This window comes from Perognathus longimembris, chromosome 23, assembly GCF_023159225.1.
Source record: "Perognathus longimembris pacificus isolate PPM17 chromosome 23, ASM2315922v1, whole genome shotgun sequence".
Classification (NCBI taxonomy): Eukaryota; Metazoa; Chordata; class Mammalia; order Rodentia; family Heteromyidae; genus Perognathus; species Perognathus longimembris.
In genome coordinates, this window is record NC_063183.1 from 22,929,098 (window position 1) to 22,951,016 (window position 21,919).

A 21,919-nucleotide genomic window follows, 5' to 3' on the forward strand; every position below is an offset into this window, starting at 1 on the left:
CTCCAGGCCAAAAGAAAAAAGCAAAAGGTAGTGAGACCCCCATCTCAACAACAACAAAAAAAAACAGGCACGTGGGTGAGCATGTCATTCCGGCTATTTGGGGGAGGCCTGGATTGAGGTTCAGGCCGGCCTGGGCCAGCACACAAAAAAGCTATCTAGATCAAGGAAGACTGATTGTTCTAGAGGAGTCAGTGATGGGTGCCTTGTCTTCTTGGTCGTCCCCAGAACCCTCCGGGGATCATGAGTATCCTGGACGATGTGTGTGCCACCATGCATGCGGTGGGCGAGGGGGCAGATCAGACGCTGCTCCAGAAGCTCCAGATGCAGATTGGGAGCCACGAGCACTTCAACAGCTGGAACCAAGGCTTCATTATCCACCACTACGCTGGCAAGGTAGGGGCAGGGGCCACCCCCGATCAGCCGGAGAGGCGAGGCCCTCTCCCTCCAATGGCTCCCTATGGAGCCCTCGGGGTTGTGGCGTTTTCTCCTGAGGCACATGAGACTCTTATCTCCAATAAACCACCAGAAAACTGGAAGTGATGCTATGGCTCAATATACACACATTCTCTTGATAAGCACGGCTTTTTTTTTTTTTTTGGCCAGTCCTGGGCCTTGGACTCAGGGCCTGAGCACTGTCCCTGGCTTCTTCCCGCTCAAAGCTAGCACTCTGCCACTTGAGCCACAGCGCCGCTTCTGGCCGTTTTCTGTGTATGTGGTGCTGGGGAATCGAACCTAGGGCCTCGTGTATCCGAGGCAGGCACTCTTGCCACTAGGCTATATCCCCAGCCCTAGCACGGCTTTTACTTACAGGATAAACCTGGGTTTCTTTCCCTCCTTGCGCAGGTGTCGTACGACATGGATGGCTTCTGTGAACGGAACCGCGATGTGCTTTTCATGGATCTGATCGAACTCATGCAGAGCAGTGAGCTGTAAGTGAAGTCTTCCTTTCCTGACACATGTTCGAGGCCACCGGAAACTTCCAGCCTTAGAGCAAATGGATTGAGTTGTCTGAGTGCCTGTCGGCTTGCTTGCTTCAGTCGTTGAGTCCAAACTGGAATTTGTCGGCTTGTTTCCTTTAAAACAACTTCCTAGCTGGATGATGGGTTTGGGGTGGAGGCTCATAACTATAATCCTAGCTTTTCAGGAGGCTGAGAGCTAAGGATCATGGTTCAAAGCCAGCCCGGGCAGACAAATTCCAGAGACTCTTCCCTCCAAATAACCAGGAAAACAAAACAGAGAAAGAGCTGTGGCTCAAGTGGTAGTGTACTAGCCTTGAGCAAAATAAGGGACAGTGGCCCAGGCCCTAAGTTCAAGCCCCAGCCAAGCTCTGTTGGTTCATGCTTACAATCTTAGCTACTCAGGAGGCTGAGATCTGAGGATCACAGTTCAAGGCCAGCCCAGGCAGGAAAATCCTTGAGACGCTGATCTCCAATGACCCACCAGAAAACTGATAGTGACCACTGAGCAAAAAAAAATCTCAGGGAAAGCACTCAGGCCCAGAGTACAAGGCCCATGACTGACCCAAAAAAGAAAGAAAAATCTAAAACTTCTTTTCTCCAATCAGATCTCTCTCTCGTGTCCCTAACACTTCCTGCCACCAATCACAGATGCCATGTGTGTACCAGGCCTCAGTTTGGATATGATTATGAAGAGCAGTGACCACGCTAGGTTTGGACTGGGATAGCCATTTGTAACCATCAGGAGCAGAACAGTCACCTACCGGGCATAGTAGCTTCTGACTATAATCCCAGCTACTCAGGAAATGGAGATGGAGAGGATTGTGGTTTGAGGGTCTCCTAAGGGGGGAAAACTGATTGAGACACCATTGCAATAAAAAAGCTGTACATCGTGGGCCATAGGTGTCACCCTAAGTATGCAGGAAATAGAAAGGAGGGGATGGTCCAGGCTGGGTCTGGTTCACGTGGTATGGAGCATTTGCTTAGCAAGCCTGGGACTCTTGAACTCACATTCCTGTACTGTACTATATGAAGGCGGGGTGGGGAGGGAGGTAGTCTGGTTTTGTGATACTTTGCCCTTGGAACTGCAGCCAAAGAATTTTTCCATGGTTACTTCATGTTTCAAGATGGGTAATAGCTTAGTAAGGCCGCGTTAACCTGAGTCCCTGTAGCACTTGGGAACTCAGCAAATCCTGGAGAACAACTCAAAGGTCTTTTTTAGTTGGTTTGGTTTTGAGCCATAGTCTCAGATGCAGGCCCTCAAACTTAAGAAGTTCCTGCCTTAGCTTCCCGCTTACCAGGATTATAGGTATGGTCCACCATGCCTGGCTCGAAGACCCATTTTATACACCCTAAGCTGCAGAGGGAGAGAAGGAGAGGCAGCTCAAAGCGATTCTCTCGGGCTGGGAATGTGGCTTAGCGGTAGAGTGCTTGCCTAGCACGCATGAAGCCCTGGGTTCAATTCTTCACTACCACGTGAACAGATTGGCGATGGTGCCCAGGCCTTGAGTTCAAGCCCCAGGACTGGCAAAAAAAAAAAAAAAATTCACTGAGGCTAGGTGTAGGTGGCTCATGCCTGCAATCCAAGCTACTCAGGAGGCTGAGATCTGAGGATCAGGGTTCAAAGCCAGCCTGGGCTGGAAAGTCCACAAGATTCTTATCTCCAATTAACTACCAGAAAACCCGAAATGGCACTGTGGCTAAAGTGGTAGAGTGCTAGCCTTGAGCAAAAAAGCTCAGGGACAGTGCTCAGGCCTTTAGCTCAAGCCCCAGGACACCACCACCAACAAAAACAAAAACAAACTAAAATCCTCTGTCCTTTCCTTTGCTATTTCCTTGCAAAGAGTTTCCAGGTCCTTGGTAACAAGTCAGTTACCTGAGCAGGAGGGAAGCTTGTGTGTACCAGGCGGGTACCATGTTGCATACCTCACAAAGCTTTCGGTTTTTGTTGTTTTGTTTTTGATAGCAGTTCTAGACCTTGAACTTAGGGCCTGGGTGCTGTCCCTCATCTTTTTTGCTCAAAGTTGATGCTCTGCCACTCGAGCCATAGCTCCACTTCCAGTTTTCTGGTGATTAATCGGAGATAAGAGTTCCAGGGGGGCTTTCCTACCTGGGCTGGCTTTGAACCTTGATCTTCAGGTTGTAGCCTCCTGAGTAGCTAGGGTTAATAGGTGTGAGCCACCAATGCAAACTTTTATTTATTTATTCACATCAGCAATCCTGATAACTTCCTTTTTTTATTTAAAAAAATATTTTTTTTTGGTGGGGGGGGCTTGAACTCTGGAAGGCTCTACCACTGGAGCCAAAGAGCCACTTCCAGCTTTCTTGTGGTTCATTGGAGATAAGAGTCTTAGGGAAGGCTGGGAATATGGCCTAGTGGCAAGAGTGCTTGACTCATATACATGAAGCCCTGGGTTCAATTCCCCAGCACCACATATATAGAAAAGCCAGAAGTGGTGCTGTGGCTCAAGTGGCAGAGTGCTACCCTTGAGGAAAAAGAAGCCAGGGACAGTGCTCGGGCCCTGAGTCCAAGCTCCAGTATTGGCAATTAAAAATAAGTAAGTAAATAAATAAATAAATAAGAGCCTTAGGGACTTTCCTGCCTAGCCTGGCTTTAAATTGTGATTCTCAAATCTCAGCCTCCTGAGTAGCTAGGATTATAGGTGTGAGCCACTGGTGCCTGGCTTCTAATAACATTCTAAGAAAAAAGTTAATTGCATTAAAAGCAAAACTTATTTCCTGGTAAGAAGTTACTACATTTAGCTCTCTGCCCCAATCTCCACTCTCCCCTATCCTGCCTGCCCTCCTAGCCTTTATACCACCACTTCGAAGATGTCAAGCTTCTTGTCATTCAAAACACACTTAAGTCAATTTTCTCTTCCCTGCGAAGGTCAGGCAAGCCCCAAACCCTGGCTTGTGGGTTTTACAGTGGCCAAGTAGAGACTTACTTTCCAGAGATTGTTTTTAATTATTAAAGTTCCTGCCAAGTTCAAAAGCTCTTGATGGCGGTTCCATATAAACTCCTGTCATGTAGACTTGACATATTCTTTTGTAAATGTATTCACAGCAAATATCTATTGAGTATGTCTGGTCAGGATAAAAGTAGATGGCTGGGGTGATTTCCTGGAAAATCTAGGAGGCCCCAGAAAGTCCTTTGGAGGGATAATGAGTTTGGGTTGAGTCATCAGACTGCCAACTTACATGGATTTCTTTCTGTCAGTTACAAAAAATATTGATGCTAGGTGCTGATGCTCATGCCTGTAATTTGAACCATGACCCTCAAATGTCAGCCTCCTGAGTAGCCAGGATTATAGGTGTGAAACAAAAATATCCTGCTTTGTTTTTTTTTGCTGTGTGTGTGTGTGTGTCTGTCTGTCTGTCTGTCTGTCTGTCCTGGAGTTTGAACTCAGGGCCTTGTACTCTGGCATAGCTTTTTTCTCTCCTGACTGAAGCTTTAGCACATGGAGCTATTGCTCCATGTCCAGCTTTTTTGCTGGTTAATTGGAGATAAGAGTCTCAGATTTGTCTGTCTGGGCTGGCTTTGAACCATGAATCTCATGTATCAGTTTCCTAAGTAGCTATGATTACAGATGCGAGCCACCAGTGTCCACCAAAGGCAGAGTTTTCAAATCCATCTTTTAGGCTGGGACACCGCGATGTCTGTGCCTCTCTACACTTTCCCTGCTTCCCATCTTGCTGGCTTCATGCTGGGAGTCAGATGTCCATCCTGTTCCATGAAGACAGGCTCTCTTCTTTTAATAATCCTAACAGCTTGCTGATCCATTCCCCTTCTCATTTTTTTCTTCCAGGCCTTTTATAAAGTCTTTATTTCCTGAAAATCTACAAGCCGACAAGAAAGGACGCCCAACAACGGCTGGAAGTAAAATAAAGGTTAGTTTTCGTGGGGGTAGTTTCTAGATGCCAAGAAGAGCTAGGGTTCTCCTCTAGCTTTTCAAGGACCTCTGGACTGGGGGAGATCTGGGAGACTCAGGGGGAGTAGTTTTAGGGGTCCCTGGGGTAAATAAATATCACTGTTATGGAAAGCTCTCAGGATAGAGTTGAATTTGACAGGCCACCCCATAGATGATAACCAGCTCCTTTCTAAGAGGAAATGACTTTAAACTGTGTTCATCCACCGGCAATACTTTGATGAGTTTTTCAGACGAGGCCTTTAAGATCACCAAATGGAGAATATGATGTGCCTAAAATTCAATGTGATTTTTTTTTTTTTATGGAGGGCGGATATTTTACACCTCCATCCTTTGCTGTGTGGGTCCCATCGATCTGGGAACTGCAGATGTATTTCACCACAATGGGTCACAAGAGCACAAGGAACTCTTCACTGTTTCTCAGGAGCCCCTTGTGTGTTTAGGGTTGTCTGGGCCCCTGTTGGGCCTAATTTATGCTCTGGATTGAGATCTGGATTGTGTTAAACACACTGGACCATGTGGTCCTAATAATCTGCCTTTGATAGATTGTGTGTTTGTACCCACATGTGTGTGCATGTGCATGTGTGTATGCTGGTAATGAAACTTGAACTCAGGGCTTCTCATTCCTACTTAGCTTTTTTGCTCAAGGCTAGCTAGTGCTCTCCCACTTGAACCTCATCTCCATTTCTAGCTTTTTGGTGATCAACTGGAAATAACAATCTCATAACAATCCTGCACAGGCTGGCTTTGAACTATGATCCTCAGATCTCAGTCTCTTGAGTAGCAAGGCTTACAGGCATGAATTACCAAGGCCCAGCTCCATTGATCCCCCAGCCCCCCAGGCCATAGAGTCAGTTAATATTTTTTAGTTATACTAGGTATATCTAATTTTATAATTAAAAAGATGAAGTAGTTAGTAGAGATTCAGGGTTGAGTAGGTCCTCGGGGTCCAGTTGCCTATGTTCAAACTCCAGTACTGAGTGTCATTGTCAGACTGTATCGCTGCACTCTGGGCAGGCATCTCTTTTGCTTATTGGTAAAGTGACAGAGAGCATAGGCGCCATCTCGAGGGGGTTGTTACGATGACTCGATTGAGTAATTCATGTAAGGCATTTAACTTAGTCCCTGAGGTTGGGAATGTGGCTTAGTGGTAGAGCGCTTGCCTAGCATGCATGAAGCCCTGGGTTCGATTCCTCAGTACCACATACACAGAAAAAGCTGGAAGTGGCATTGTGGCTCAAGTGGTAGAGGGCTAGCCTTGACAAAAGAAGCTCAGGGACAGGGCCTGAGTTCAAGCCCCAGACTAGCGCGCGCGCGCACACACACACACACACACACACACACACACAGCTTCAGGAAAAAGAAAATTAAAATTTAAATAAATAAAGGCAGTCCTATTAGATTGCCCAGGTTGATTCTGGGTTGGAGGGCACAAAAGATTCTCCCGCCTCAGCCTCCTGACGAGCTGGCACGGCAGGCGTGTGTCATAGCTGGTGAGCAGAGCCCCAGCGGAGTTCACAGAGGGCAGAGCAGAAATGCAGTTCTCACAAGGCCCCAGATGTTCCCGTCTGCATGAGGTTTCTGACTCATGCCTTCACTTCCAGGTCCTGGAGAGGGGTTGGCTCTGGGCTGGAAAAACCAGTCATGAGATTGTCACGTTCAGATCCAAGGGCCCAGCGAATCGAGGTCACCATGACTCATTTTCAAGTGGTCTGAATTATTCCCTGTAAAAAGGGAACAGGGATGGGTTTTTTTTTTTTTTTAATCGCCTTTGAAGATTTAATTTCTGTTTCTGTGTCTCTCTCTGTGTCTCTGTCTCTCTCTCATATTCATGTCTAGTTAAATGCCACCCAGCTGTACTGTACAGGTTGCTAGATTTCAGGCCATTGCCTAGTTTGTTTCCTTTTTTTGTTTTGGCCAGTCCTGGGCCTTGGACTCAGGGCCTGAGCACTGTCCCTGGCTTCTTTTTGCTCAAGGCTAGCACTCTGCCACTTGAGCCACAGCGCCACTTCTGGCCGTTTTCTGTATATGTGGTGCTGGGGAATCAAACCCAGGGCCTCATGTATATGAGGCAAGCACTCTTGCCACTAGGCCATATCCCCAGCTCCTCAGGCCATTGCCTAGGAAAGACGATCTGAACTCATTTATCTACAGGGATTATACCACCGTGTGTGGTAGCGCACACCTATCATCCTCACTACCCACGAGCCTGAAATCAGGAGGACTGTGGTTCCAGGAAGCCAAAGCGGAAAAAAAAAAAATTCTCAAGACCCTATCTCAACAGAAAAACACAAGTTGTGTGTAGTGGCATGCACCTGGCATGTACCTAGGATGGCCTAGGCAAAGAGCAGAACTCTGTCTTAAACATGCCCAAAGCTGGCCAGGCCTCGGCAACTCACACGTGTAAGCCTAGCACGGTGTCATCTTAATGATGACCATTATCTCAAGGGCTCCTGAGCTCAGAAAAAAATGTATAGTTCAAAGATTTTATTGTGTCCTAATGATTGGAAAATATAAAGCTGAACTTAGTGTGATAGTTCAAGGCAGTAATCCTAGTTACTTCGAAGGCAGAGATCCAGTGGTACAAGGCGAAGCCAGGTGGAAGGTTCAGGAGACTCCACCTTAATCCATGGCTGGCCGAGATGGCCCAGTGGCATGGAAAAGCACGAGTGGAAGGATCGCAGCCAGGGCAGCTAGAGCTGAAAGTAAGCAGAAAGCCATGAAATAAGGCTCTAGAGGCATGGTTCAAGTGGGATCCTGCCTGCCTTGCAATCTCAACATCTTGAGTCCAATTCCCAGTGCAAGTATACACACACACACACACACATACACACAAAATCTCTCTATATAATATGATCTAAGTTTAATGTTCATTTGATGGGAACACTCAGTTTCTTTTAAATGCATGCATGTTGCATTTAGTGACAGTGCCGAGGCTTCAGTAAATCTTATTAAATCCGTGGCTGGAAGAAAGCAGTGTTAAGATTAGTGTGAATCAGTGAGGAACCAGTGTTATAACAGGCCTGTCATCCTAGCAACTCAGGAGACTGAGAGCTGAGGATCATGGTTTGAAGCCATGCAGGCAGGAAAGTCCATGGAGATTCTTGGCCTCCTATTTTAACCACCCGAAAGCCAGAAGTGGAGCTTTGGTTCTAAGTGGTAGAGCGCTAAACTGAAACACAGCTCAGGGATAGCACCCAGGCTCTGAATTCAAGCCCCAGGACCAGCACAAAAAGTTCAAAAACTATTTTTGGAGACTTTAAAAAAGTGTCTGGGAATGTGGCTTAGCAGTAGAGTGCTTGCCTAGCATCCATGCAGGAAGCCCTGGGTTCCCTTCCTCAGTACCACACACACAGAAAAAACTGCAAGCGGCTCTGTGGCTCAAGTGGTAGAGTGCTAGCCATGAGCAAAAAAAAAAAAAGGTCAGGGACTGTACTCAGGCCCCGAGTTCAAGCCCCAGGACTGGGAGGAAGGGGGAGCTTTGTTCCTAATCGCTCTACAGCCTGTCTGCAGCTTTTCACCTCTGTGTCACAAAGAGCACCGGAATCATTGTTTGGTTGCAATCTCCATCATCAAAGAAGATAAGAGACAATTTACTTCCTCAGCGAGGACTTTGCTTTGATCTGGGGCCTCCGCCTCTCCTGCTCCCACTCCAGGCTGTGCCGAGCAAGCTGTTTTTCTGCATGGTTCTTTCTGCATGGCTCCACAGAGAACCGTATTCATCCCTGAACATCTTGACCTGAGTAGAAGGAAGTGTTTTCTCAAGGGTTTCACATTTCCTAAACACATGAAAACAGAAAAGCCCTAATTGTCAGAGGGGAGGGCTGCATCTTACCAGCAGAGCCCCTTCTGCTGACTGCGTGATGGGTTTTCTGGTTTGAGAGATTCTTTGGGCTATTTTCTTTTGGAGGATTTTTCCTTTCTGCACTCTGGTTTGCTTGGAAGGCAAGTTTGCATTTGTGCCACATCCTTGGACCCACAGGGTTTATGGCTCTGTGTGTGTGTGTGTGTGTGTGTGTGTGTGTATGTGTGTGTGTGTGTGTGTGTGTTGTGCCCATGGGAACTCTACTCCTATTTTCTTCAAGTCAGAGATTCTCACAGTTTGAAATGCATCCTAAGCAATTCCAGCTCAATTTCTGTGGCTTGAACTCAGTTCAGCTTGGCAACCCAGGCCTAGGTAAGGAGTGATGGTTTCAAATGGAGTATTTGGCTTTGGGGAGGAGGGAGTTATCTGCTAGGAGGACAGTGCTCGGTCTGCAGGTTTCGTAAAGGAAATGTGGAGAAAGAAGCTAAATGAAGTCGCCTGCAAGGTTATAAATTCTGACATTTTGTTTTTGTTTTTGTTTTTTTTGCCAGTCCTGGAGCTTGGACTCAGGGCCTGAGCACTGTCCCTGGCTTCTTTTTGCTCAAGGCTAGCACTCTGCCACTTGAGCCACAGCGCCACTTCTGGCCATTTTCTGTATATGTGGTGCTGAGGAATCGAACCCAGGGCTTCATGTATAAGAGTCAAGCACTCTTGCCACTAGGCCATGTTCCCAGCCAAATTCTGACATTTTGATGGGTCTCACATTCCTTGATTGTGAATTTCCATCTTATGTGTGTGTGCTCGTGCATATGTATGTGCGTGTGTGTGTGTGTGTGTGTGTGTGTATATACGCCAGTCACCTGGGCTCTGTCCTCAAGGCTGGTGCTCTGTCACTTGAGCCACGGCACCACTCCTGGCTTTTTGGTGATTAATTGGGCTTAAGTGTAACTAGCGATTCTTTATTCATAAGAGGGGACTTTGAGTTGTTTTTTTATTACCAGTACTAAGAATGCCTACTTTTAGCAATCAAATTTCCAGCCCATTTAATAGTGATCAAATTGCTATACATTAGTAGCTCACGCCTGTAATCCTAGCTACTCAGAAAACTGAGATCTAGAGGATTCAGGTTCAAAGCCAGCCTGGGCAGAAAAGTCTGAGAGACTCCATCTCCAACTAATCAGCCAAATGCCAAACTAGAGATGATGGCTCAAGTGGTAGAGTGGCAGATGTAAGTAAGAAAGCTGAGCAAGAGAGCAATTTCTGTAATGCCCCCCCCCCAAAAAAAAGAGTGGTTAAATTGCTATAAAAGTCAATCAAGCTTTAAATTAAAGTTTGGGAGCCTTCACTTAGGCCTACTGAACAAATTGTCATGAAGATTAATTTCTAGCAATTATATTTCCATCCTAGAGTTTCACAAGTCATTGCCTTTGAAAGTTGATCTGCTTTTGAGAAAGGTGTGGTCACTAACGGATATAATTCTTCCTGTCTAGAAACAAGCCAACGACCTTGTCAGCACACTGATGAAATGTACACCCCACTATATTCGCTGCATAAAACCAAATGAAACCAAGAAGCCCAAAGACTGGGAAGAGAGCAGGTAACAATACTGGCAAGAGACCAGGAAAGGAAGGTCGAGGTTAAGGTTGATGGGCCATGACACACTTAAACCTCTGTCCTGCCAAGCCCTCTTGCTTTACAGGCAGGGACCATTTTCAATTGCTCACCCGTGCTTTCCACGTCTAGTGTCCTATTCATTTTCCAAGGTAAAAAGTCTTTAGGTTTTTCCCGACCCCTTACTACGTTTAGCAGCCTGACTCTGCTGAGAATTAGCCATTTCTCCTGGGCTGAGATTACAGCTTAGGGGCCAGAGTGCTTGCCTAGCAGAATTAGCAATTTTTAATGTTGATCTTGGCTAGTGTGGGGGGCAGATGGGGGGGGGGGAAAGAAAAGAAAGAAAACAAAAGTCTGCATACCACAGAGAAGAGATGGTTTTTAAATTAGTTTGGGGTTCTGTAGAATTATTTTAAGTACCCCGGGCTCCTCACTGGTCACTGCAGGATGTGGTGGCGAATGCTCAGAAAGGTGCTTGTGAAAGTCGGAGGCAGGCCGGAAGGCTGGAGGCTCACTGAGTGCTGACTTGGGCCGTGCTGGTGACATGTGCTCTGGGAGATGGGCGGCATGGCATCACCATTCCTGGTATGACGTCACTGTTCCCGGACGGAGGGCTGGAGACAGATCCCGTGCTGGGGTGACTCATCGTCATGACCAGATAAGCAAGTCCCACGATGTTCCCGATGTTCTCTTGTTCTCTTGCTTGGAGAAAAACGACAGGCTACTGGGGGCTGTCAAGAGACCCCCACTGAAGGGTGACTACAGGAAGAGGTGGCAGAAGGTACCCCGTGAATTGCCCGTGCTGCCGGCAAGTTCCTTGTTCACCTCAGATGGGGAATAAATATACTAGATCTCTTATAGGAGGGACAGAAGTTGGGGACAGTTGGGGGAGGGGGGAGGCGGAGAAACCTCAAACAAACAAACAACAAGCCACCAAACACCTTGTCCAATAGTCCCTCTGAATTAAAGTGTGTGTGTGTGTGTGTGTGTGTGTGTGTGTGTGTCTCTGTGTACACACTGGGATTTGAACTCAGGGCCTTCTCCTCTTGCTTGGCTTTTCATTCAGGGTTAGTCCTCTACCCACTTGGGCTACCCACAGTTTCCACCTCCAGCTTTTTGCTGGTTAGTTGGAGATGAGAAATGTCACAGACAGTTTTGCCCAGGCTGGCTTTGAACTGTGCTTCTCCCATCTCAGTCTCCTTCTTTTCCCCCTTTTCTTCTCCTTCCTCCTCCCCTTCCTTCCCCTTCCCCTTTCTTCTTCTTTTCTCTTCCTCCCCTCCCCACTCTGTCCTGGTCTCTCCCTTCCCTTGCTTCTTTAATGACTGCAGCAAGAACACACTAAGTGTTTCCTCCACCTGGTTTCAGAAGCTCAGGATAAGAAGGTCAAGGTTCGGTTTCTATTTCCAGTCGAATGGCTTCCTGTGACACCCCCGCCCGGTGGGGGGGGGGGTCATGAAGGGCACACCCCAGGGACACACATTGGTGAGCAGTTTGGTTGGCAATGGCTGGCCTCCAGGAATATACAAAAAGCAACTGTCGTTCTTTGAAGCCAGAAACATTGACACATTATAGGGTTTGTGAATGTGCCCTGGTGGTGGAAGTCATGGTGAACAAGACCATGGCGTAACGGGAGCGTTCTTGCCTAGGGTATTCGTGGGACTGTGGCCTGGGTGTTCAAGGCCCGCTGACCACACAGGCCTGGGGCCGGCGGTGTGTGGGAATGTATGGGAAAGCAAACAGCCAGCCGGGTGCGCTTGGTGTGGATTTTCTTTATCAGATGAAAAGGAGAGTTGGGGATTTGAATGATGAGAGAAAGGAAACTTGATTGTTTTTCTGACTCCTTCCCTCCCTCTCTCGCTCTCGTCTCCCTCTCTCTCTCTTCCTCTCTCTCTTACACCTGTAATCTCCACTATTGGGGAGGCCAAGATTAATCAGGGCCATCTTGGTTAGAAGTCAATCCAGGGCAAAATATGAGCAAGATCTCAACAGACACATTGAGTATGGTGATTCGCACTGGTGATTGCGCCTCCTACTACGAGAGAGGTACAAATAGGAGGATCGCTGTCTGAGGTTTTCCAGGAATGCTCCCCCCACCAAAAAAGCATAACACTTTATCTGAAAAATAACCAAAGCATAATGGACAGAGTGTGTGCATCAAGGGGTAATACTTCTCCCTAGGAAGTAGAAGGCCCTGAGTTCAAAATCCAGTACCATCAACACACACACACATACATACACACACACAGAGTTACTCTGGAGTCACCGTTTCTTAATGTCAGCTGTTAAGTCTGCAGGAATCAATATGAAATTGAACTTTGATTGAACTCATTTCAGCACTATTGAATTGAACGTTTGGGGGGGAAACTTATTTTTTCTTCATAATTGCAGTAATAGGTATATGCATTTTTTATTTTTATTGTTTTGAGATGGGAGAATCTGATTGTGTTGTCCAAGCTGGCATAAAACTCCTGGGCTCAAGAGATCCTCATGCCTGAGCCACTTGAATAGCTGGGACTATAGGTGTGTGCTACCACACCTGGCTTTGGTTTTTGATTTACTGTTCTTTGAAATCGATATGAGATGTCATCCTAGATTATTGCAGTAACTCCTAATGTTATGGAAATTAATGTTATTTAACTTACTGCTATTTATTCTGTCGTGATGTATTGTATGCACTATAAAATATTGTAGTCTTGGGCTGGGAATGTGGCTTAGTGGCTAGAGTGCTTGCCTAACATGCACGAAGCCCTGGGCTCCATTTATCAACACCACATAAACAGAAAAAGCTGGAAGTAGCTCAAGTGGTAGAGTGCTAGCCTTCAGCAAAAAAGAAGCCAGGGACAGTGCTCAGGTCCTGAGTGCAAGCCCCAGGACTGGCAGTATATATTTATGTATATTGGGGTCTTTTTAAATGCATTTTTCTTTCTCCATCTTGGCAGTGGGTTGGGGAACGAGGTTGGTAAGAAAGCAATGTGAAAGGATTGTCCACAGATATTCAGGATCCATTTTCTTCCTTTTAGGGTAAAACATCAAGTAGAATATCTGGGTCTGAAAGAAAATATTCGAGTGAGAAGAGCTGGCTACGCCTATCGACGTATCTTCCAGAAATTCCTACAGAGGTAAAGAACCAGTGGGATAAATAGAAATAACCATATACCACAGTTTATTTTTATATATTGTTTTTTACTGGTTGTAGGGCTTGAACTTGGGACCTCTGCACCATCCCTGAGCTCTTTTGCTCAAGGCTAGTGCTCAACCACTTTAAGCCACAGCGCCACTTATAGTTTTCTGGTGGTTTATTGGCGTCTCACGGCCTTTCCTGCCTGGGCTGGCTTTGAATGACGATCCTCAGATCTCAGCCTCCTGAGAAGCTGGAATGACAGGCGTGAACCACCAGCACTTACAGTTTATAATTCAGCCACTGTAATTTTGTGCCTATACTGGACCTGGAACTCAGTGCCTGGACACTGCCCCTTACCTTTTTTGCTCAAGGCTAGCACTATGCCATGCGAGCTCCATATCCACTCTTAGTCTTTTGGTGGTTAATTGGAGATAAGAGTCTTTAAATACTTTCCTGTCTGGGGCTGGCTTTGAACTACAATCCTCCGATCACAGTCCCTCCAGTAGCTAGGATTAGAGGTATGGAGCCACTGGTAGCCCAAGTTTGAACAACTTTCAATATTTCCACGAAGTTGTGCACCTGTCACACCAGTTAATTGCAGGACACATTCTTACTCTGAATAGAAGTTGAACTCTCCATGGCTCCCTGCCCTCTGTCCCAGGCCATCTCTAACTCCTCTGTCAGGATCGTTTGCGTGTGTCGGGTTCTTTGTGTAAACAGTCCAGCGTCTCTCTTGTGACATTGCATTCCTGTTCGTTGTTGAATAGTATTCCATGGCATGGGCATACCACCTCTTCTTGGTTCCCTCATCAATGAGCACACTGATGGGTTGTGCTCATCCCTTGGCCAGTGGGAACAATGTTCCAGTGGCAAATTCCTAACAAAGGCCCAAGCCAGAGGCCCTGCAGGAGATGAGCTTGGAGGTGGCTGTGCACGAAAATGATAGGTCCGTGCTCGTTAGAACGAGCAGCATGCAGGGAGCTGACTAAGCCGCTGTGTATTCTGAACTCGTGGAGAGTTACTGCGGCTCTTTTGATGGGGCCATTTGTGGAAAGGGATGGTAGAATTTGGGGTGGTGGTAGATCACCAGGGCCCTGACCCCAGCAGGTACACGTAGCCCCAGGCTGGAACTGTGTCCTCCTGCAGAGAGCTCAGCCTGTGTGTGATTCGCCCTGTCATTCAGGTATGCCATTCTCACCAAAGCCACGTGGCCCACGTGGCATGGAGACGAGAAGCAGGGCGTGCTCCACCTGCTGCACTCGGTCAACATGGACAGCGACCAGTTCCAACTGGGGAGGAGCAAAGTGTTCATCAAAGCCCCGGAGTCGGTGAGTGCCAGGCGCCCACGCCCCTCGCTTCCTGTCCAGCTGGGCTTCAACTTCCTGTGTGTGCCAGGCCGGGGGCTTGGACTCAGGGCCTGGGGGCGCTATGCCTGAGCTCTTTGTGCTCAAAGCTAGAGCTCTACCACTTTGAGCCACAGCTCTACTTCTGGCTTTTTTTCATTGGAGATAGAGTCCGCCAGACTTTTCCTGCCCAGGCTGGCTTTGAACCGCGACCCTCACATCTCAGCCTCTTGAGTTACTGGGATTGCAGGCTAGAGCGATCCTACTGGCCTCTGGAGGAAATGTATTGATCTTTGCCAGTGAGGTTGGGGGGGGAGGGGCTTGTCTCTGGTTGTGATGCCGCCCGTGGAAAGTTGTACATCTGAGCGGGAAGACAAGGACGTCCCTTCGGGATTCCGCTCCTTCTTCTCTTTCTGAACTGGGGAACTGCTGGGCTGGGATTCAGTAGCCGTCCTTTCATGAGTTTCCTGTTTCAGAGTCAGACCATGGCAAAATTAGTCATTGGACCAAGAGAGAAGAGTGCAAGAACTTAGAATATTGGAGAAAAATAGGCAACTCCTGGCCTCCCATCCATCTCGTCTTCCCCCATTCTCTTCTTTTTGTTGTTGTTGTGGAATGGGTCTGAGACTAGAGCTGAATGGCTCAACTGCCCATAACGATTATTAAATAAATACACAGCCCACATTGCTAGAACCCATTTAGGAAGAGTTTGTGGTAGCGTTTTTTTTTTTTTTTTCTTCCTCTCCACTCTGGAGTTATTTGTAGCCCCACTGCCATTTCATTTCCAAATATAAAATGAAAATGTTGTGTCATACGCCATTAAGCAACCCACAGAAGCGCTCCTGTTCTTTCTAAACTGGGACAGTGCTGCTTCCTCTTTGACTTGCTAATTTCCCATGTATAAATTAAAATGGCTTCCATAGTTTTCATAAGGTGGTTTTTTGGGTCCCAATTCACTTGAGCTTTGGGAATTTATATCTAACACCCATTGAGGGTTTTTTCATTTGTTTGTTTGTTTTTATTGTGCTGGTCCTAGGGCTTGAACTCAGGGCCTGAGCACTGTCCCTGAGCTTTTTTGCTCAAGGCTAGCACTCTACCACTTGAGCCCCAGTGCCACTTCTAGCTTCTTTAGTGGTTCATTGAAAGTAAGAGTCTCATAGACTTTCCTGCTCAGGCTGGCTTTGAACCATGATCCTCAGATCTCAGCCTCCTGAGAGTTGGGATTACAGGAAAGAGCCATGAGCACCCAGCCAGAGACCATTATAACACACTCAGATCCAGCCATTTAGCCTTACTTTTCCTTAAAAGAAAAAAAAAATCTATGCATGGAGTCAGATGCTGGTGGTTTAGGAGGCTGAGATTGGGAGAATCGTGAATCAAAGCTAGCTTGGGCAAGAAAAGTCGAGAGATACCCCCCTCCCCCCTACTACACTTTTCAACCAGAGCAGAGCATAGTGGCACATTCTTGTCATCCCAGGCTACCTGGAAGGGTGAGATTGGGAAGAAAAGCAATAGATTTAGAATGACCATAAATAATATGCTGTGGTAATCCGGTTTCATACTCATTCATGAGTCTGACAAGCGGCTTCTCATCCATGTCCTTGACTGTCCTTGAAATAATAACCATGACCAGGACTGACGTTGAGTCCGCTGGCCTGGCTCACACTTCTTTTCTCTGCATTCACAGTTATTTCTTCTAGAAGAGATGAGAGAGAGGAAGTACGATGGGTACGCCCGGGTAATACAGAAATCCTGGAGAAAATTCGTGGCCCGGAAGAAATATGTCCAAATGAGGGAAGAAGGTATGTTAGTAATCTCATTTCATTCATTTAGTGAATCTTAGGAATAAGTCGTTGCTTAACTGAGCTTGCACCATGCATTTGATTGTACATATTGAGTTAAATGCTCCTGCCAGGCGCTGGTGACTCACACCTGTAATCCCAGCTACTAAGGAGGCTGAGATCTGAAGGATGGTGGTTCAAAGCCAACCTGGGCAGGAAAGTCTGTGAGACACTTTATCTCCAATGAACCACTAAAAAACAGCCGGAAGTAGCGCTGTGGCTCCAGTGGTCAAGTCCCAGCCTTGAGCACAAAAGCTCAGGGACAGTGACCAAGCCTAGAGTTCAAGCCCCAGGACAGGTACGTGTGTGTGCACGTACACACACACACACACACACACACACACACACGAAGTCTTGTGCTAAATGGTGTTTCTTTGTGTATTTTCTCTCCTCTGCCCTTGCCCGTTCTCCTGGGAATTAAAGCCTCAGACCTATTGTTGAACAAGAAGGAGAGGAGGAGAAACAGCATCAATCGGAACTTCATTGGGGACTACATCGGGATGGAGGAACACCCGGAGCTCCAGCAGTTTGTGGGCAAGAGGGAGAAGATCGACTTTGCCGACACGGTCACCAAGTACGACAGGCGATTCAAGGTATGCGTGGCCACGCGCTCTGAGCCTCACCCACACGCTCCTCACTTTTGTGTTTGTCTTAAAAGAACCACACATCACTTGCTGAGAATGGCAACTCCTATAGCTGCCATCCCAGCTACTCTGGAGGCAGAGATAGACAAGATGAACGTGTCAGGCCAGCCCAGATAGGATGTCCACAGGGCCCAGCTCTGTGAGCTAGCCCGCCGTGACCTGGGTACCAGTGGCGCATGCCTGAAATCCTAGCTATGCAGGAAGCTGAGATCTGAGGACTGCAGTTCAAAGTCAGCCCAGGCAGGAGACTCTTAGCTCCAGTGAATCAATGTTTGATCAGCAGCCTTGAGGAAAAACGAAGGGCCCAAGCCGAGGCCCTGAGTTCAAGATGCGTGTCATCTCAGCCATTGAGGGGAAGATAGAAGGGCCAAAATGCATAACCTTGCTCAAAAAAGAAAACTTTAAGCAAAAAAAAAAAAAAAAAAAAATGAGACTGAGGTGTGATTCAAGTGGTACAACACCTGTCTAGAAATTCAAGGTCCTGAATTCAAACCCCAGCACTGTGGAAACACCACCATGAAGCCCCTTCATATTTGTATTTAAACTGAAAACAAAACACCACAGTATGATCAAAAATTACAACAAAATTGCAGTAACTTGTGAATTATTCTGAATGACAAAGCAGATCATGTTAATTAGATTAAAAAAAAACAACAAACCAGGTAAGCCAAAGGAAAAACAGACAGAATCAACCGTGAACATGTTGTGTTTATCCTTCAAATCTTTTTTCTTGTGCATTCATATGTTTGCAAACTTAGTTTTACAAAAAGCACAATGTACGTCACATACTTGTATGTCCTGGCTTTGTTTATATCAGGAAATACTTCACACACACACACACACACACACACACACACACACACACACACAATTTTTTAGGTATTTAGTTGTACAAAGGAGTTTGCAAAGTAGTTTATGATGACAGTGGGTCTTGACCAATGCCCCCCTTGCAGTAATCTCACCCATCCCCTCTCTCTTAGTTTTGTAGAATATACATTGAATTTTCTCTTCATTTCCCCTGAACTTCCTATGTAAATATACAATATAATTAATATTTAGTATACTCACACTCCATTCAATAAATGCTTCATTTAAAAAAAAAAAACAACTTCTCATTAACCAATTCTTTTTTTTTTTTGTGGGGGGGGGGGCAGTCTGGGCCTTGGACTCAGGGCCTGAGCACTGTCCCTGGCTTCTTCCCTTTCAAGGCTAGCACTCTGCCACTTGAGCCACAGCGCCACTTCTGGCCGTTTTCCATATATGTGGTGCTGGGGAATCGAACCTAGAGCTTCATGTGTAGGAGGCAAGCACTCTTGCCACTAGGCCATATTCCCAGCCCCCAACCAATTCTTATTTGATATCTTTCACTCTTTTTTTTGGCTAGTCCTGGGGCTTGAACTCAGGGCCTGGGTGCTGTTTCTGTGCTTATTTTGCTCAAGGCTAGCACTATACCACTTGAACCACAAGCCATTTCTGGCTTTTTCTGTGGTACTGAGGAATTGAACCCAGGACTCATGCATGCTAAGCAAGCACCGTACCACTAAGTCATATTCTTGGCCCTTTCTGTCATTTTTTTTTGGATCAGAAAAAAATGGAATAATTATTAATTTAATAAGAACTATGCTGCAGGGACTAGGAATATGGCCTAGTGGCAAGAGTGCTTGCCTTGTATACATGAAGCCCCGGGTTCGATTCCCCAGCACCACATATATAGAAAATGGCCAGAAGTGGCACTGTGGCTCAAGTGGCAGAGTGCTAGCCTTGAGCAAAAAGAAGCCAGGGACAGTGCTCAGGCCCTGAGTCCAAGGCCCAGGACTGGCAAAAAAAAAAAAAAAAAAAAGAAAGAAATATGCTGCATAGGCATTTGCTGCTTTTTTTTTTTTTTTTTTTTAATGTCAGTCATGTCCCTGAGCTCTTTTGCTCAAGGCTAATGTTCTATCATTTGGAGCTATAGCTCTACTACAAGTTTGTTGTTGTTGTTTTTTCCAGTCCTGGGCCTTGGACTCAGGGCCTGAGCACTGTCCCTGGCTTCTTTTTGCTCAAGGCTAGCAGTCTGCCACTTGAGCCACAGCGCCACTTCTGGCCATTTTCTATATATGTGGTGCTGGGGAATTAAACCCAGGACTTTGTGTATACGAGGCAAGCGCTCTTGCCATATTCCCAGCCCCTCTACTACTAGTTTTTTTTTGAGTGATTAATTGGAGACAAGACCCTCACAGACTTCCTTTCCTACTGGATTGGCTTTGAACCTTGATCCTCAGATCTCAGCCTCCTGGGTAGCTAGGATGACAGGTGTGAGCCACCAGGGCCCACCTGAGCTACCTTCTCATAGCTCCTTTCATTCCAGGGTGTCAAACGAGACCTACTGCTGACCCCCAAGTGCATGTACTTGATCGGCCGAGAAAAGGTCAAGCAGGGCCCAGACAAAGGCCTTGTGAAGGAGGTCCTGAAGCGGAGGATCGAGATGGAGCGAATCCTGTCGGTGTCTCTCAGGTGAGCCGGGAGGGGTAGATAGAGGCAACAGCGCAGCTCTCTCTTCTCAACACTGCAGTTCCAAACAGAGTCACCACCCCCCCCCCCCCACTTGTCAAAATCATGATGGAAGAGGATGCAATTTCTCTCCTCCTCAAAAAAGGACTCGAATAATATCCTAATTCCTGGGGGTCCCCACATGAGAACCGGAATAAGATACCCACAACGAGTAGTGGCTTGGTATGGTGGCTCAAGCTTGCCATCCCAGCTACTGCGAGATGTCAGTAGGAAAATCACAATTCAAAGTCAGTTTGGTGGCCTGGGGATCTGGCTCAGTGGAAGACCACCTGCCTGGTGAGCGCAAGGCCCTGAGTTCAGTCCTCAGCTCGGGGGCAGGGGGGAGACTATAAAAAACCAAAAAAAAAAAAAAAAAAACAAGGCAAAATCAATTTGGGCAGAAGCATGAGACCCTATCTGAAAATAAATAAACAGAGCAAAAACAGCCAGGGGGCATGGCTCGAGTGGTAAAGTGCCTCCCTCACAATGTTAAACCCCGAAAGTTCAAACCCCAGGACTACTTCCTCCACCCAAAAAGCAAGTCTTCCATCTGGTCAGCTCCTCCGAGCAAGAGTCGATGTTTTCTTAGCATTTGAGAAATGGACCTGTGCGAAGAGGATCGGAGGAGCCTGGCTCTTCCTGAAGCGGAAGCAAACGAGTCAGAGCCTTGTGCCGGGTCCCAGTCTAACCACTTACCAGCAAACGCAGGCCACAGGGCCCTGGACAGGAAGTTTTCTTTTGTGGTGTCTGTAGATGGGTCTCTGAGATCTTCAGGCCTGGTGTCCTCCCCATCCCCTCCTCCCTCTGGCTCCTCCCCACCCCTCCCAGCTCCTCCCCCAGTCTGGTCCAGTGCGCACTTGGGATTGAAGTGATGCTTGTTTCTGAAAGACTCCACACTCCTAAGAGCCATGGCTCTTTCCTGCCAGGGCTATTTTCCTTGGCAAATGGTCTCCTCTGCTTCTCTAGAGAGAAGAAATCCCAGCTTAGCATAGTAGTGCACACCTGCCATCCCATCTTGAATGGCAAGTGTAAGACAAAGGAGGATTGTGACTTAGAGGTTGCTTTGGGTGAAAAGAGCAAGACCCTGTCTCCCTCATAACTGGAGGTGTGGGGCTGGGGATATGGCCTAGTGGCAAGAGTGCTTACCTCGTATACATGAGGCCCTGGGTTCAATTCCCCAGCACCACATATACAGAAAATGGCCAGAAGGGGCGCTGTGGCTCAAGTGGCAGAGTGCTAGCCTTGAGCAAAAAAAAAAAAAAGCCAGGGACAGTGCTCAGGCCCTGAGTTCAAGCCCCAGGACTGTCCCCCCCCCCCCAAAAAAAAAAAAAAAAACTGGAGGTATGGCTTAAGTAGTAGCGCATCTATTTAGCAAGTACAAAGCCCTGAGTTTAAACCCCAGTACCACCCAATAAATAAATAAATAAATAAATAAATAAATAAATAAATAAATAAGAGATGTTCTGATCTCTTGTGAACATGTCAGCTTGGAATCAGGACATAGCTTTCAATCCTTCTTCACAAAATTAGAAGTTCCAGCCAAGTACCAGTGTCTCACGCCTGTCATCCTAGCTACTCAGGAGGCTGAGATCTGAGGATCACGGTTTGAAACCAACCCAGGCAAGAAAGTCTGTGAGACTCTTATCTCCAATTAACCACCAGAAAACTGGAAGTAGAGCTATCACTCAAAGTGGTAGAGCACTGGCCTTGAGCAGAAGAGCTCAGGGACAGCTCCCACGCCCCAAGTTCAAGCACCATGACCGACTAAAAATCAAATCAAAAGTTCTAGGCTCTGGAGAAAGCAGAGATTTTTCAGTGCTCAGGCATCTAACCCACTAGGCTGGAATTCCTGCTCTGGGCCATGCATAATGAATGAAAAGCGTGTTTCAGCATGTCCATTCTTGCCTGTGTCTGTATGGTGGCCTATTTCTATTTGTTCCTAATTTTTCTACATAAAGGGCCAGGCAGTGTCTGAAAGGTTTCAGTTATTTCAAACATGTCAACTCAGAGCCAGGCACCAGTGGCTCACACCTCTAATCCTAACTACTCAGTAGGTTGAGATCTGAAGATTGAGATTTGAAGCCAGCCAGAGCAGGAAATTCCATGAGACTCTTATTTCTAAATAACCACCAAAAAACTG

General features: G+C 46.8%; 1 protein-coding gene across 2 annotated transcripts in view; it reads left to right on the forward strand.

Moving 5' to 3' along the window:
• Positions 1-21,919, forward strand: part of Myo1e (myosin IE) — a 127,022-nt gene that overhangs the window by 80,964 nt on the left and 24,139 nt on the right. For both annotated transcript variants that reach the window (XM_048333183.1, XM_048333182.1), the window contains 9 exons: positions 226-393; positions 844-929; positions 4,766-4,847; positions 10,181-10,287; positions 13,322-13,420; positions 14,606-14,750; positions 16,453-16,567; positions 17,030-17,199; positions 19,598-19,743. In XM_048333183.1, the coding sequence (XP_048189140.1) occupies positions 226-393; positions 844-929; positions 4,766-4,847; positions 10,181-10,287; positions 13,322-13,420; positions 14,606-14,750; positions 16,453-16,567; positions 17,030-17,199; positions 19,598-19,743 (1,118 nt within the window). The remainder of the gene's footprint in view (positions 1-225; positions 394-843; positions 930-4,765; positions 4,848-10,180; positions 10,288-13,321; positions 13,421-14,605; positions 14,751-16,452; positions 16,568-17,029; positions 17,200-19,597; positions 19,744-21,919) is intronic.